Here is a 12,776-nt window from a genome sequence, read left to right as displayed (position 1 = left end):
CTTGCCTAAACAGCTAGCTAGCTAGCTCGAGCTGGTTGCCATGGCAGCTCGCGCAGCTAGCAGTTGTTGCCGCGTTGCGGCTGCAAGGCGCTTCCTCCTCGCGAGGAAGAAGAAGGCCTTGGAGGCCGGCACAAGAAAGAAGTTGGCCGGCGCCAAGCAGAAGCAGGGGATGCCGACGTCGAGGCGACGACGCTTGGAAGTGATCAGACGGAAGATCCGGGCGCTTAGGACGCTGGTGCCGAGAGCCAGCAACGGCGAACTGCAGGACCGTCAAGATCGACACAGCAGGCTGGACGAGCTCCTCCTGCACTCCGCCGACTACATCCTGAGCCTCCAGATGCAGGTCCAGGTCATGCAGTTCATGGTCCACGTGCTCAACCCCAAGGATTAATTGATTCTAAATTACTTATAATTTGGATGTGAATTCGTTCTCTCCTGGCCTCTCTCTCGGTCGATCTGCTTTAGTGCCTTTCGCATGATTTATGCGGGTGTGAATTGTGATTAGTGGTACGTTCATATGCTTGGCTGTAAAACTGTGATTAGTGGTATGTTCATACCCTGTATATATGCCGTGTGTGTACGAGGGGTAGGCATATGCGTACCGTGACAGCGTGTTTGGCAATGTCCAGGGAAGGAGAAGGTGAATTAAAAGACTAGATAGAGGAAATTGATTTTAAGTCTTAGCCGCTTGTTTCGTGTCTGATGAAAAATGTACATGAGAATTAAAGTAAAGTCTATCTCATATTTGGTTGGTGGTAGATGTGCAACATGGTGACCTTCGGGGTACCCTTTGACCTTTTTTATTTCAAACAAATGAACTAGTTTTTAAAAAAATTGTGTCATTTTAAAACTTTAGTTCATTTGATTGAACTAAAAAAGATCAATGGATATCCTGAGGGTTACAAACTTGCAGCTCTAGTTGGTGGGAGTTCGCATGAATTAGCTTAGAGAGGATACCAAAATTATTGGCCCTATCTCAAAAATCACGTGAAGTGGATAATGGAGATGAAGATGGTGTTGTAGGTGTGGTGCTCCCTTTTCATGTCATGGAGTAGACAACGTTTGATGTCATCGATTTGGGTGCAGGAACCAGCAAGGATGCAACCCCCTTTCACGGAGAAGAGACTTTTCTCTTTTATCTCTAACCGGAAAGCCACCGCCACCCATGATAGACTGATAGATGTGTTAAGGGGAGTGTGTTATAAAAAGGGGAAGAGGTGTTCCTTGGCTATCAGATTGCCGCGATGACAGAGCATGTCGCCCTTCATGCTGAGTATCTCCATTGTTGGTTTCGTTGACAAAGTTCATGCCTTTTCATTGAATTTTCACTGTGTTTGCTTCAGTTTCCACAATTTGAATCATTTTTTAGAACATATAAATTAATTGATAAAATATGTTCAAATAGATGTAACTGTAACAAAAATAAACATGAATACTTTGAGACTTTTATGATGCAAAGTGCATGTATCAATAATCTGCTAACCTTGGGCGACATTGAAGGAGTTGGTGTAGCCAATGAGCACACCATGGACCACATGAATTACGTGGACAACGACAATTTGAGATGAGTCATTGGAGTAGTTGACAACAAAGGGCAACATGAATGGAGCTACCACCGGAAATAGCTCGGAGCAGGATGAGCTGGGTACAATGTCTTTCGGGAGACGATGAGGTTGGATGACAGGGAGCGACCTTGTGAGGAAGAGTTCTCATAGATGGTGAGCTTAGGTCAACTAGAGTTGAGCCAATGACTAAGCGACATTGTGACGGGCGAACAACCATTGCACAACTGGTCCAACGAGCTGGTCGTTGGATCAATGGAACAAACCTCAGACATCTATTACAATATATTAAATTGGAATCGGTGGTGATGGGTGGGTGCCGTTGGTCGATGTTGTTCGGTCAACTTCATTAAAATTACAATCAATATGCCACTGTCCCTTATTTTCTTTCCCTCCCGCTTTATTCACGATTTCAATAGCAGAAATTCTACGGTTTAGATTTACCGAAAGTTATCGTACGGTCCAAATTTGTCACAACATAATACGAACAGTGCTAAAATAAATCAATCTCCTTAGCATGAAATCCAAAATTCTTCGTATCCATCTCAGTTTGGAAATCAATCCGAACCCAAACAAAAAAAATTCGGTATCAATCTCAGTATGGAAATCAATCCAATCGAAAAATCAATGTCCAGACTTCGCCTCCACCGGCTCGTGCTTGATACACTTCCCGTTGTTCCGTAGCATCGTACGGGTTCTTTTGCTAGTAATATGTACCAATAATAAAAGCGGGTAATTTTGCGTTTTGGTCCTTCCTTTTTCAGAAACAACACGCAGTCCAATTTGAGGATGGAACTGGGCTTTTCTGTAAAATCCGGGGTTCTTTTTGCAAATCTCCCCTGGCTCCAACCCTCCTCCTCCTGTGCCTGACGCCGCCGGCCCCTGCCTCCAGGCCCCCTCATCCACCTCCCGTGGCCGCAGAATCAACCCGAAGTCCAATGTGGGGACTGAGAAACTTGGATTTTGTTTTGCAAGTTTGCCCTGCCTCTCCTCTTCCCGTGGCCTGAGCAGGGCGCCCCCCCCACCCCCCCCACCCCCACCCCCCGCGGCGCCGCCGCCCGCCTCCGACCAAGGTCCCCATGAAAGAAGAAGGCGGAGCCAGTCTCCCTCGCAACCTTCAACGACCCAAGTTTGTCCCTTCCTCCACCCGTGGGTCCATCCCGACATGCTGCGCAGCCACCCCACCGCCCCCCCGCGAGCGCACCGAAGAGGAGCTCGGCGGGCGCGCAGGGGCAACATGACCCGCGTAAAGCCACGGCGCGACGGATCTGCCTCGGAGGACTACAGCCCGTCGCGCGCCGACGAGGCGGGTGATTGGGGTGTCGAGCAGCCCGTGGAGAGGAGGGAATGTATAGGAGATTGGGAGGGTTTGGTGGGGACTCGATGTCGTACCGTGCTGATGACGTTGGCGAAAGGAGTCCACCAAGAAGATTGTGCCCTCCATGCCGATGGAGCGGAGGGAGCGTAGCGGAGCTCTTTTTCCACCGCCATCTCCCTTCCTAGCAGCCCCAGCGAGCTCTCTTTTTCCGTTCCCCAGATTGATGCTGCTCGAGATTCAGTTGGGGCACCGGCGACCTTCGGTGATCTTCCGCCGCCGCCTCCCTTTCCTTCGCCCCCTGCAATCTCTCTTCCCCGTCTTCCAGTGCGACGGTTGCTTATGTACTGTTATGGCTTTGTTCTTATTGAGTGTGTTATCTTTCAGGAAGAGGAGGACAGATCTGATAGAGTGGCATTTGGTAAAGAGTACGCTGCAGAACGAGTGTACGTGAGTGAAATCATGGATGTCAGCATTAACATGAGCATCACCATAGTGCGTGATCTCCTTGATGATGCCGTTGACGAGATTTGTGGTTTCTCTAAGTATCCTCAGGCAGATCTTGGTGCAACGTCTGGAAGACTCAGAGAACAGAATGGTTCAGCTAAAGGTGCTCCTCATTCTACAACTCGAACTAAGGAGTGCCCTACTGTTGAGATGCAAGCAATGAAAGCTCGGGACATCAGTGTGAAGCCTATACTGAAGAGAAAGGAGGAGCATGTCGATTGAAAACCAAGAAAACGTGTCAGGTTTAATGCTGATGTGAAAGCAGTGGAGCTTTCTGAACATGAAGATTCTCATATGGTTCCCCAATCCATGAACGTGGTAACAACAAAGGACAACTCCACTCCATCAGAGTCACATGGTGTTCCTAACTATGTTAGGAGCCCTTCAAAGTACACCTGCTACACTTTGGAGAACGCCAGAGAGTACTGATGGATCTAACATGAGAGCTCTTGCAGACTTTCACAATCTGTTAGGCAGATCAGATCGATCTAATATAAACATGTATTGCTTTAGTCCGTGGCAACGCACGGATAATGTACTAGTAAGATTTTAAAGTCACGAAAATAGAGGATTGGAATACTTCTGAATTAGATCTATTTGTATTTAGATACAATTCTTAGGAATCAAGCATCTCTATGCATAGAAAAAGTGGTGTACAAATCTTTTAGGAATCCTTGGAACGCAGGAAACACCAATTTCGGGTGGTAATTGGGATAGGTGCCGACGGAAGCGCTATGCATAAGCATAAGCTGGGCTTTACCTGTTCTTTTCTTTTTCAGGAAAAGCTGGGCTTCAGTTACCCGGGAGCCGGGACCAACCTTGGAGGCCGTGAGAAGCCCATCCGAGGCCCGATACAGCAGCATGTGAAAGCCCAGTACAGCAGCATGTGAAGGCCCGATAGGCCGATACACCAGTACGGGAAGGAAATTCTTCTCCTCCAGCTGACGTCAGCCCTAGCCGTTTATCCTACCCTTCGAGAGTTCTCGCCAGTCGCCCCCAGGAACCGATCCATAGCAGCCGTCCGATCCTCGCCACGTCATCGATCCGCGTGCCTGTTCTTGTACCCAACGGCCAGGATCCTGCGCGCGGCCCTCCGCCAAAACCTAGAGCATCCATCGGCCCTCTGTTCTTCCTCGCCTGCTACAAATTCGCCCAAAATTTCCACTAAATTTTCCACCACCACAACTCCAACTGAAACATAGGAAGAAATTTTCCTGCGAGGATCCGTGCGTAGTACAGTAGAGAGATGAAGCCGGCAGTGGAAGGGGACGAGCGGGCGGCGGAGATCGCTCGCATCAAGGCCGCCGCCGCCGCCGCCGCGGCCAAGAAGGCGGCGGAGGAAGAGGTTGTCGATGTTGATGAGGAAGGTGAGGAGGAGGCGGTCGATGGTGAGGACGACGGCGACGAGGACGCCGAGGACGATGGGGATGAGGAGGAAGAGGACGACGAGGAGGCGGAGGGGGAGAAGGGGGCTGCTGGGCAGCAGGTTGTGGACATCTCCGACGAGGAGGACGACGGCGGCGATGAAGAGGAGGGCGGCGACGACGACGACGACGACGACGACGACGACGACGAAGAAGAAGAGGACGACGACGATGAAGCTGAGGGCGAGGAGGAGCCCGAGGTATAAATTTCCGCCTCCAATTTTAATTTTTTTTGTTATCTCAAGTATATGCTGCTGTTGATTTTCTCAGTTGAACATGCCTTTGTTCTTCGATCTATGTGAGGAATTCTCAGATCTGTCATACTCGTTTCTTAAAAAATAACCGATTTTTTCAGCATGGTCTTGCCAAACAAGATGCATCTGCCTAGAGTCAATTTGCTTAGTTTGTGTGGGATTCTTCGGGCCTTTTCTCTCCGAAGGTCCGGAAGATATATGCTTCAGGCGTCGTTTATCTGCCGTATGGAAGCAGTATCTTTCAGATCTGAAAATAAGTGGCAGAGAAGAGTTGATGGGATGTCCCGTCTAGCGTTGGCAACTAGATCTGGGATTTTAGAAGAAAAAAATTACTTTTGCCCGATGTACAATTTTTCTCTCGTCGTGTTGTTCGTTCAGATCTACTCCAGGCGATTGTACTCTGCAAATACCGTTACCTTTCCCAGTCCTCTCTGGTGCGGTAATTGCCATTAAATAGGCCTATCCACCTACACGCCTTTTTGTGTGGTCTGTACCGTAGCCCATCAGATCACAGGCCCACCTCTTATCTACAATAGTGAAGGCATAGTGCTGCTCCCTTTTCGAATTTAGTTTCTATTTTATTTATTGCACGGTAAGGGCTGTTCCGAATAGATCCGATTTGCGCTAGTTTCCTTTCTCTCTTTAAAAAAAATATATTTTAGGTGCCAAGCGACCTATTTTCTGTTTAATTTTAAAAGATGGTAGCCTCTATGATGGGTTGAAATATCTTCTCAAAGAAGTAAAGACGATATAAGCTTCAATATTGCAAGCGTTGTTGGTCATGTTTAGTGTTCTTGGAGATGATGATTATCAGAGGCTGTTTCTGAGGATGAGTCTAGAGCTCTCCCAATGCTGCAAATAACTGAGTTGCCTTGCTGATCCAAAACATTACTCAAAACATTTTTCTCTCTTTTTCTCTGTTTTCTGTTCAATTTTAAAAGATGGTTCCTATATATATATATATATATATATGATGCTTTGGAATCTGTTCTGAAAGAAGATCATCTGATCTTAAATATTCCAAATGTTGTCTTGTTCATGTGTTTGTGGGGATGATGATTATCAGAGGCTGTTTCTGAGGATGAGCCTAGAGCTCTCCCTATGCTGCAAAATAACTGATTTGCCTTTCTGATCCCAAGCACCGGTCAAGCATTTGTTTCCTCTTTTATCTCTTTATTATTTCAAAAAATAATTAAGGTGCGAAGCGACCTATTTTGTGGCCTGATAGTTCAGAATTTGTGCCGAATAATTTATCCAAGTGTTGTCTTGTTCACTTGTTTGTGGAGATGATGATTATCAGAGGCTGTTTCTGAGGATGAGTCTAGAGCTCTTCCCGTGCTGTAAAATAACTGATTTGCCTATCTGATCCAAAGCACAAGTCAAACATTTGTTTCCTCCTTTATCTCTTTACTTAAAAAAGATAATTGAGGTGCCAAGCTACCTTTTTTCTTGCATGGTACTTCAGAATAAGGGCTAAATAATCTTATTGTGTAATCTGAAAGATTATAATGCTTGCTCTTGTTGTGGGAAATGATGATAAACATTTTCCAGAGGTTGTTTCTGAGGGTAGATTAAATCTACCTGTGATTAATCCTTGCACGTCAGTCTGATCCTGCCCTATGTATGGAGTAGATCTGACATAATGAACTCTGATTATTTAAATAAGTGTAGGGAAATTAAGATTTGTTTAGGTGCTGTTTCTGAGGAAGATTTCTCATCCCTGCTGCTAAATCTAGCTGCATGACCACTGGATACAGAACCTGCAAGTCATTTTGCTGTTGTACAATTTTGTCAATTTACATTTGTACAGATAAGATATATTATCTTGCGTTGTCAGTCCTTTATATTGCCTTAATTGGTATACCTTCATTTGGGAAATGATGATTCATTCACTTCAGATGTCCTTATGGACTTTTACAGAATGATGAAAAATTGCACGTCAGTCTGATCCCACAAATGTGCGGAACCTTAGTTGCTTAGCAAGCATTTACCTTCATATGGGAAATGACGATTATTTCATCTCATAAGTCCTTGATGGATTATTTTTACAATGATGAAAAATTGCACGTCAGTCTGATCCCAGAAATTGTTTAAACTGTAGTTTTTATTAAACATGGTTGTGGAAGAGAGTGAAGATGCTATGTCAGTCTAGGAACTGGTCATCTAAGGTTTGTCAGATGTCATAGTTAAATTAGTCATGTCACTTAACTTTTTGTTGATATTTGGCAGGAGGAGCTGGGAACTGACTACTTGGTGCAGCCACTTGGCCGTGCTGAAGATGAAGAGCACTCCAGTGACTTTGAGCCGGAAGAAAATGGTGATGGTGCTGAGGATGAGGAGATTGACGATGATGAGGATGCTGAAGATGGTGAGGATTCTGTGAAGGCTCAATCCTCATCAAAGAGGAAGAGATCGGGTGGTGAAGATGATGACGACGACGATGATGATGATGATGATGGTGATGATGACGACGATGGTAGGCCTCCCTCAAAGCGATAGTTGGATGACTCTTGTGGATTTGTGATCTTCTGCAGAGTGCTAAGGAGGAAAATAATCTGCTTGGAGAAGATTGTTGGTAAATGCTTGTAGCTTTAGGACATCTGTGGTAGGTGTAGCAGCTCAAACTTGATGAGTCTACCCATGTTAGTTGTTAGTGCATACCGCTGATGCTGATTAACAGCCTCGGTGAACTTCTGTATGAGCATTGGTGTGGGGCTCGTTTTATGCTTGTGTAGCTTCCTAGTTAAGTTCTGTTGAATGTGGATGCTTTGTTCTGAATATTCTAATGATATATCTCTTGTACCTGTGATGCCCAGCTCGCTGCGTGTGCACTGTTCTCTGTCTCTGATCTTTAATCCAATGTTTTATTTATTTATGACATAATCTAGGTATAACTTGGCCGATTTTTCGTTCGTGGGTTAGGTTAATAGACATTAAGAGTTGTTCTTTATGTGACAATACATGGATGTAGCCTAAGTGCACTTCGAAAGGGCTGAAGATGTTGCATTTGACTTTGCAGATGTTGCACTCGGGGGCTCGATTCTAAATTTTCACAGCAAGCGCTTTTCTTTTCTTAGACCAACGAAAATCACGCTCACGGCGAGACGCAACCAATCGCATGTGTGCGCATTGATTATTTGATTATGTCATCAAAAGTCGCAAACAAGACTAATCATTGTTTTGTTCACAAAGATGCGTGACATTGTTCTTGCCCAGTTTATGCACCAAGTCAGTCTTTTTAGCTGGGATGTAAACTATTTGCTGGGTGCTCCTAGTCCAAACTTAATAGAGAAGATTTTGTCTGTGCCACTTGTTGCATTCCTATTCTCTCTACCTTGCAGCTGCAGGGAACACGTTTCTCTTGTATCATTCTTCCGTTCTTTCCTTTTTACAATTATACTGCCCAGTCAAACGTCAATTCTTCCATCATGTTTGTCTAATAATTTTGAAGCTTGGCAAAAAAAAAATTAACTAGCAAAATGTCATGTAGGGAATTCCCATGAGAGGCGTACCAAATCTTAAATGCACATGGAGCAGCAGTAGAGGCACAAAAAGGTGAAATTGAGGGTATCTTTTGATCTTTTTAGTTCTGATAAATGAACTATTTTTTTAAAAAAAAGTAGTGTAATTTAAAATTTTAGTTTATTTGGTTGAAGTAGGGTCAGAGGATGCCCTCGGGATCACTTTCTTGCACCTCTGCTGCAGTATAGTCTCATAGCAATACGAGTCCTATCCCTGTTCATTGGCATGAAGGAGTCCAACAAGAATATAGAGAAGGTTTTATACGGATGCTTTTATTTATCTTAGACTCCGCATACAAAGTGCATATAGTCGATAGTATCAATTATCACAACTAAGAAAAAAGAGGTAAATACACCAGCAGTCCAACTACTTAAGAGGTGTGAACAATTTAGTCCAAGTTCTTGAAAATTGGGGTGGACTAGTCCCAAAAGATGATTTGCGGATTCATAAGAGGTCCAGACCAATAGGGAGAGGACACGTGGGCTGTTTAGTCGGGTTTGCTATTTTGCTGATAACCCCCTGGACCTTTTTGTAATTCGTGTCGAGTTTTTTGTAAACGGTTTGTCTTTTCTTCCCCCACAGACGCTCTTATCGTCTTCTTCCCCCCACCCCCTCCCCGCAGTCTTCCCTCCCACGGCGGCTCGAACCCTAGATTTGTCGCTGGCCATTGACGGGGTCAATTCGCCAGGGCGGGCGCCGCGACCAGGCTGATTGGTGGTCTAGGGTTTCCATGAGGTCAAATCAACATCCTGGGTCGGAGCGGGGCAGAGGCATGAGGTTGGGCGGTGGTGACGAAGGCACAGGAGTCACCGGCGGCAGCAACATCTGGAGCTCGGAGGGCAACAACGACGACTGGGCAAAGGTTACCAGCGTGGCATACTGGGACCCAAGAGAAAGCTCGAAGGTAATTTGGTAAATTTCGTGCGATTTCATGAATCCCACTGGTGAATGTTCTTTCTTCAGTTCATTTAGTAGCTGTTTTGCATTTTTTGTTGATTTATGTTTCAGAACAAAGTTGAGATGCAGAATGGAGAAGTGCAAGAAAGCTCGTTTGTGGGCAACAATGTAAGGCTGTACACTAACATGGTGAGTGCTTTGGAGAGGGAAAACCCGAGGCTTATGCAGATAGTTAAGGAACTGGAACTGGAAATCAAGAAGTTGAAGAAAGAGAAGAAGATGATTGAGAGGAGGCATAGGGTAGAGGTTAAGATTGAGAGGAGGGATAGAATGCAATTTGTGCTTATCGCAATTTGTGTTATTGGGTATGTTTTATCCTCTATTTTGACAAGATGGTTTTTGTAATGAAATTCAGTTTGTGTACTGAATGTACTGAAATTTGTGCTTATTGCAATGTACTGAGATCAATTTCAGTTTGGGTATGTCAGATGAGTACTGAAATAAAATTCAGTTTGAAATATGTTTGAATTGAAGTTATTAGTAGTGAAATCAAATTCAGTACTGTTCATCACAGCAAGAAGATAACAAACAGGCAGTGTTGAAATCAAATAAAATGGCAGGAAAATGGTAAGCATTTGAATGGCAGGATATGACATGAACCATCTTCCCAAGTTGGTGCATTACAGCATCAAAATAACATCATCCATCCATCAGTACACCAACATAGACACCAAAATGCTAGATACCAAACTAATAACAGTATTTCAACAAAATAATTGTATTACAGCAAATTCAAGAACCATCATTTCCATTCATCTACATGTCAACATTTGGTGCATTCTGTGTAATTGGTATCTCCTCTTCAGCTGCAGGTGCATTCAGATTTGGAACAGCTTCTTCTTCTTGGCCCTGTTGCTCACCATCCCCAAAGAGCAAAAAATGCAGTGAACCTGGTCCAATGTTGTATCTTTTTTTTTGCCCTTGTTCTAGCTTCAGCCCTAGTAGTTGCAGTTCCAGAAGAACTTCCTGTTGTAGGTTTCCTCTTCCTTGCTGCACTTCCTTTTCCTCTCCCATGTCCTCCATTGCCTATTGTTTGTCCTGTATCAGCACTAACAGTTGCTGCACTTACTATTCCTCTCCCATTTCCTCTGCCCTGTCCTCTCCCTTGCCCAGCTGCAGCATTGCTCCCATTTCCTCTGCCTTGTCCCATCCCTTGCCCAGCTGATGCATTGCTCCCATTTCCTCTTCTTTGTCCTCTCCCTTGCCCAGTTGCAGCACTGCTTCCATTACATCTGCTTCCCCTACCTCTTCCTTGTCCTCTCCCTTGCCCAGCTGCAGTATTACTTCCATTTCCCCTGCTTCCCCTGTTTCCCCTACCTCGGACACTCAAGTTGGCAGCAGTTGTTGTAGTTGGCCTGTTAGTTGGCCTAGATTCCCTTGCAGCCACAACAAAAGAGCCCTCTTCAGGAAAAGGTTCAAGTGACCTATTTACTGAGGCATGAGCTATTGCCTGTAAAATTATAGTTAGTTCCTGTCAGTTAATATAAATTAGGAAAAAATTTCAGAAAATGTGTACCTCTTGCCCATCCTATATATCATGCTTTCCATCTGATTTGTTGGATCAAGGCTTGGGTTTGGCTCATGTGGGATTAAATTCTGCAAATTTACAAGAACATTCGTTTCAACAAGTGCATTAACATTTGTGATAAAATTGAAATGGGTATAAAGCACACCTGCAGAATGCTTGGATCATCATAATCTTCTGGAAGTACAGCTTCACCATCCTCATCCTTTTCTTCTTGTTGCTGAGCCCATCTCAGGTGGACTTTCTTGTTATGATCTGCCTTTCCACATATGGAGCAATGCATAGTGAGGCCATGTCTTGTAATATATCTGGCACCACCCTTCTTCTTCTCCTCTGGTGCTTTCTTTCTATTCTTCCTAGGCCTGCCCATTACTTTAGTGTATAGTGGAGGATGAACTTTGACTGCATTTGTTTTGTCCCAAAATGCCCTTCCTCTCAGTGGAACCAGGTTATATTCATATGCTTGAAGATAAGTTTCAATCTTGTAGCAGCTATGCACTAGAGATTCAGCATCAATCCTAGATTCTTTGCAACATGCAATAGCATGATGGCATGGTATACCACTAAGCTGCCACCTTTTGTAGTCACAAGTTCTTGCCTGCAAATTAACAATGTACTCCCTTTCCATTTCACTTGACCTCACATGATATAGTCCTCCACCAGCATACAATACAAAAGAATTTGCATTCTAGTCAGTGTACTTGTCAAGCTTTTTCTGTATTTTTGGACAAATAGTCCCAGGCCATTTCTCTACTTCTTGTCTTTTGGACTGAATCCTTTTCACCAGTTTGTAGAATATGGTCTCTAACATGGATAATACTGGCATTTCCCTAGCCTCTAGGATGTAGCTGCAGTGAAATGATAACTAGCCGATAAGATGAAATGATAAGCACTAGCTGATAAGTTCACATGATAAAAGCAGTTGTCAATACCTGTTGAACACTTCAGAGTGATTGTTAAGCAAAATGTCACATTTTGGGAACTCACCGAAGAATGCCTTAATCCATGTGCTTGGTACAAGCTTTTCAACCCAGTGATAAGCTTCCTCATTATGAGCATTCATTTTATCAGAAGTTTCCCTCCACTTTGGGATATTAGGTGACCTTGCAATGGCCCACGAATCATTTTTCAAAAGTTCCCCTCTCTGACCTGCTCTCTGGAAATTCTGATATAGATGCCTAACACAATGCCTGTGCTCTGCATCAGGCCAAACAGATTCTACTGCATTTATAAGACCCTGAAACAAAATCATAAGTTAATATGAAAATCAGTTTATTACTCATTATATTGAAACCATTTGTGTTGGTTATAAGTTGATACATACCTTCTGTTTATCACTCATTATAGTGAAAGCACTTGTGTTGGTTATATTCAGATCATCTTTAAGAGTTGTCAGGAACCACTCCCAAGAACTAGTGCACTCCACCTCTACTATAGCCATTGCAATTGGATAAATGCACGTTTGGATCAATTGCTACAGCTGTCAGCAATTGCCCCTTGTACTTGGTTTTGATATGGCAACCATCAACACATATCAATGGCCTATATCCTTTCAAGAAGCCCCTTTTAATTGCATCATATGACCAGTACAGAGTGGACAAGGGCTCCTTTGAAGGCTCACCTTCAGCACCTTCTACATGATTGGTGGACAACAAAAACTTGGATCTAGGATTTGCCCTTCTTAGTTCTTGGCCATAGTCCCATAATAAA

The 12,776-nt window shown here is 44.2% G+C and overlaps 3 protein-coding genes and 6 non-coding genes across 9 annotated transcripts; all 9 read left to right on the top strand.

Moving 5' to 3' along the window:
* The first annotated feature begins 2,593 nt into the window (after positions 1–2,593).
* LOC100842327 lies at positions 2,594–4,011 on the top strand. Its single transcript, XM_010232554.3, has 2 exons — positions 2,594–3,142; positions 3,265–4,011. Exons 1-2 carry the CDS (start codon positions 3,005–3,007, stop codon positions 3,604–3,606), a joined length of 480 nt encoding a protein of 159 aa, XP_010230856.1. The 5' UTR covers positions 2,594–3,004; the 3' UTR covers positions 3,607–4,011.
* Positions 4,012–4,479: 468 nt separating this feature from the next.
* LOC100825595 (acidic leucine-rich nuclear phosphoprotein 32-related protein) lies at positions 4,480–7,866 on the top strand. Its single transcript, XM_003567604.3, has 2 exons — positions 4,480–5,008; positions 7,292–7,866. Exons 1-2 carry the CDS (start codon positions 4,631–4,633, stop codon positions 7,559–7,561), a joined length of 648 nt encoding a protein of 215 aa, XP_003567652.1. The 5' UTR covers positions 4,480–4,630; the 3' UTR covers positions 7,562–7,866.
* On the top strand, positions 5,855–5,948 carry LOC112271200. The gene has a single exon (XR_002964194.1). It is a non-coding gene; the product is annotated as a small nucleolar RNA Z119 (small nucleolar RNA).
* LOC112271201 lies at positions 6,108–6,201 on the top strand. Its single transcript, XR_002964195.1, has one exon. It is a non-coding gene; the product is annotated as a small nucleolar RNA Z119 (small nucleolar RNA).
* LOC112271202 lies at positions 6,341–6,435 on the top strand. The gene has a single exon (XR_002964196.1). It is a non-coding gene; the product is annotated as a small nucleolar RNA Z119 (small nucleolar RNA).
* On the top strand, positions 6,585–6,679 carry LOC112271191. The gene has a single exon (XR_002964185.1). It is a non-coding gene; the product is annotated as a small nucleolar RNA Z122 (small nucleolar RNA).
* LOC112271269 lies at positions 6,932–7,017 on the top strand. The gene has a single exon (XR_002964255.1). It is a non-coding gene; the product is annotated as a small nucleolar RNA Z122 (small nucleolar RNA).
* LOC112271268 lies at positions 7,059–7,146 on the top strand. Its single transcript, XR_002964254.1, has one exon. It is a non-coding gene; the product is annotated as a small nucleolar RNA Z122 (small nucleolar RNA).
* A 146-nt stretch (positions 7,867–8,012) lies between the features above and the next one.
* On the top strand, positions 8,013–9,886 carry LOC112270701. The gene is made up of 3 exons (XM_024458731.1): positions 8,013–8,617; positions 9,167–9,488; positions 9,593–9,886. Exons 2-3 carry the CDS (start codon positions 9,315–9,317, stop codon positions 9,884–9,886), a joined length of 468 nt encoding a protein of 155 aa, XP_024314499.1. The 5' UTR covers positions 8,013–8,617; positions 9,167–9,314.
* Positions 9,887–12,776: the final 2,890 nt, after the last annotated feature.

Source organism: Brachypodium distachyon, chromosome 2 (genome assembly GCF_000005505.3).
Source record: "Brachypodium distachyon strain Bd21 chromosome 2, Brachypodium_distachyon_v3.0, whole genome shotgun sequence".
Lineage (NCBI taxonomy): Eukaryota > Viridiplantae > Streptophyta > Magnoliopsida > Poales > Poaceae > Brachypodium > Brachypodium distachyon.
This window is presented reverse-complemented; position numbering and strand designations above follow the sequence as displayed.

Coding starts and splice junctions, on each gene's coding strand:
- LOC100842327 (XM_010232554.3), top strand. CDS start 3,005: ATGCCGATGGAGCGGAGGGAGCGTAGCGGAGCTCTTTTTCCACCGCCA. Junction 3,143..3,264: donor TGGGGCACCGGCGACCTTCG/GTGATCTTCCGC, acceptor GTTATCTTTCAG/GAAGAGGAGGACAGATCTGA.
- LOC100825595 (XM_003567604.3), top strand. CDS start 4,631: ATGAAGCCGGCAGTGGAAGGGGACGAGCGGGCGGCGGAGATCGCTCGC. Junction 5,009..7,291: donor AGGGCGAGGAGGAGCCCGAG/GTATAAATTTCC, acceptor GATATTTGGCAG/GAGGAGCTGGGAACTGACTA.
- LOC112270701 (XM_024458731.1), top strand. CDS start 9,315: ATGAGGTCAAATCAACATCCTGGGTCGGAGCGGGGCAGAGGCATGAGG. Junction 9,489..9,592: donor ACCCAAGAGAAAGCTCGAAG/GTAATTTGGTAA, acceptor TTTATGTTTCAG/AACAAAGTTGAGATGCAGAA.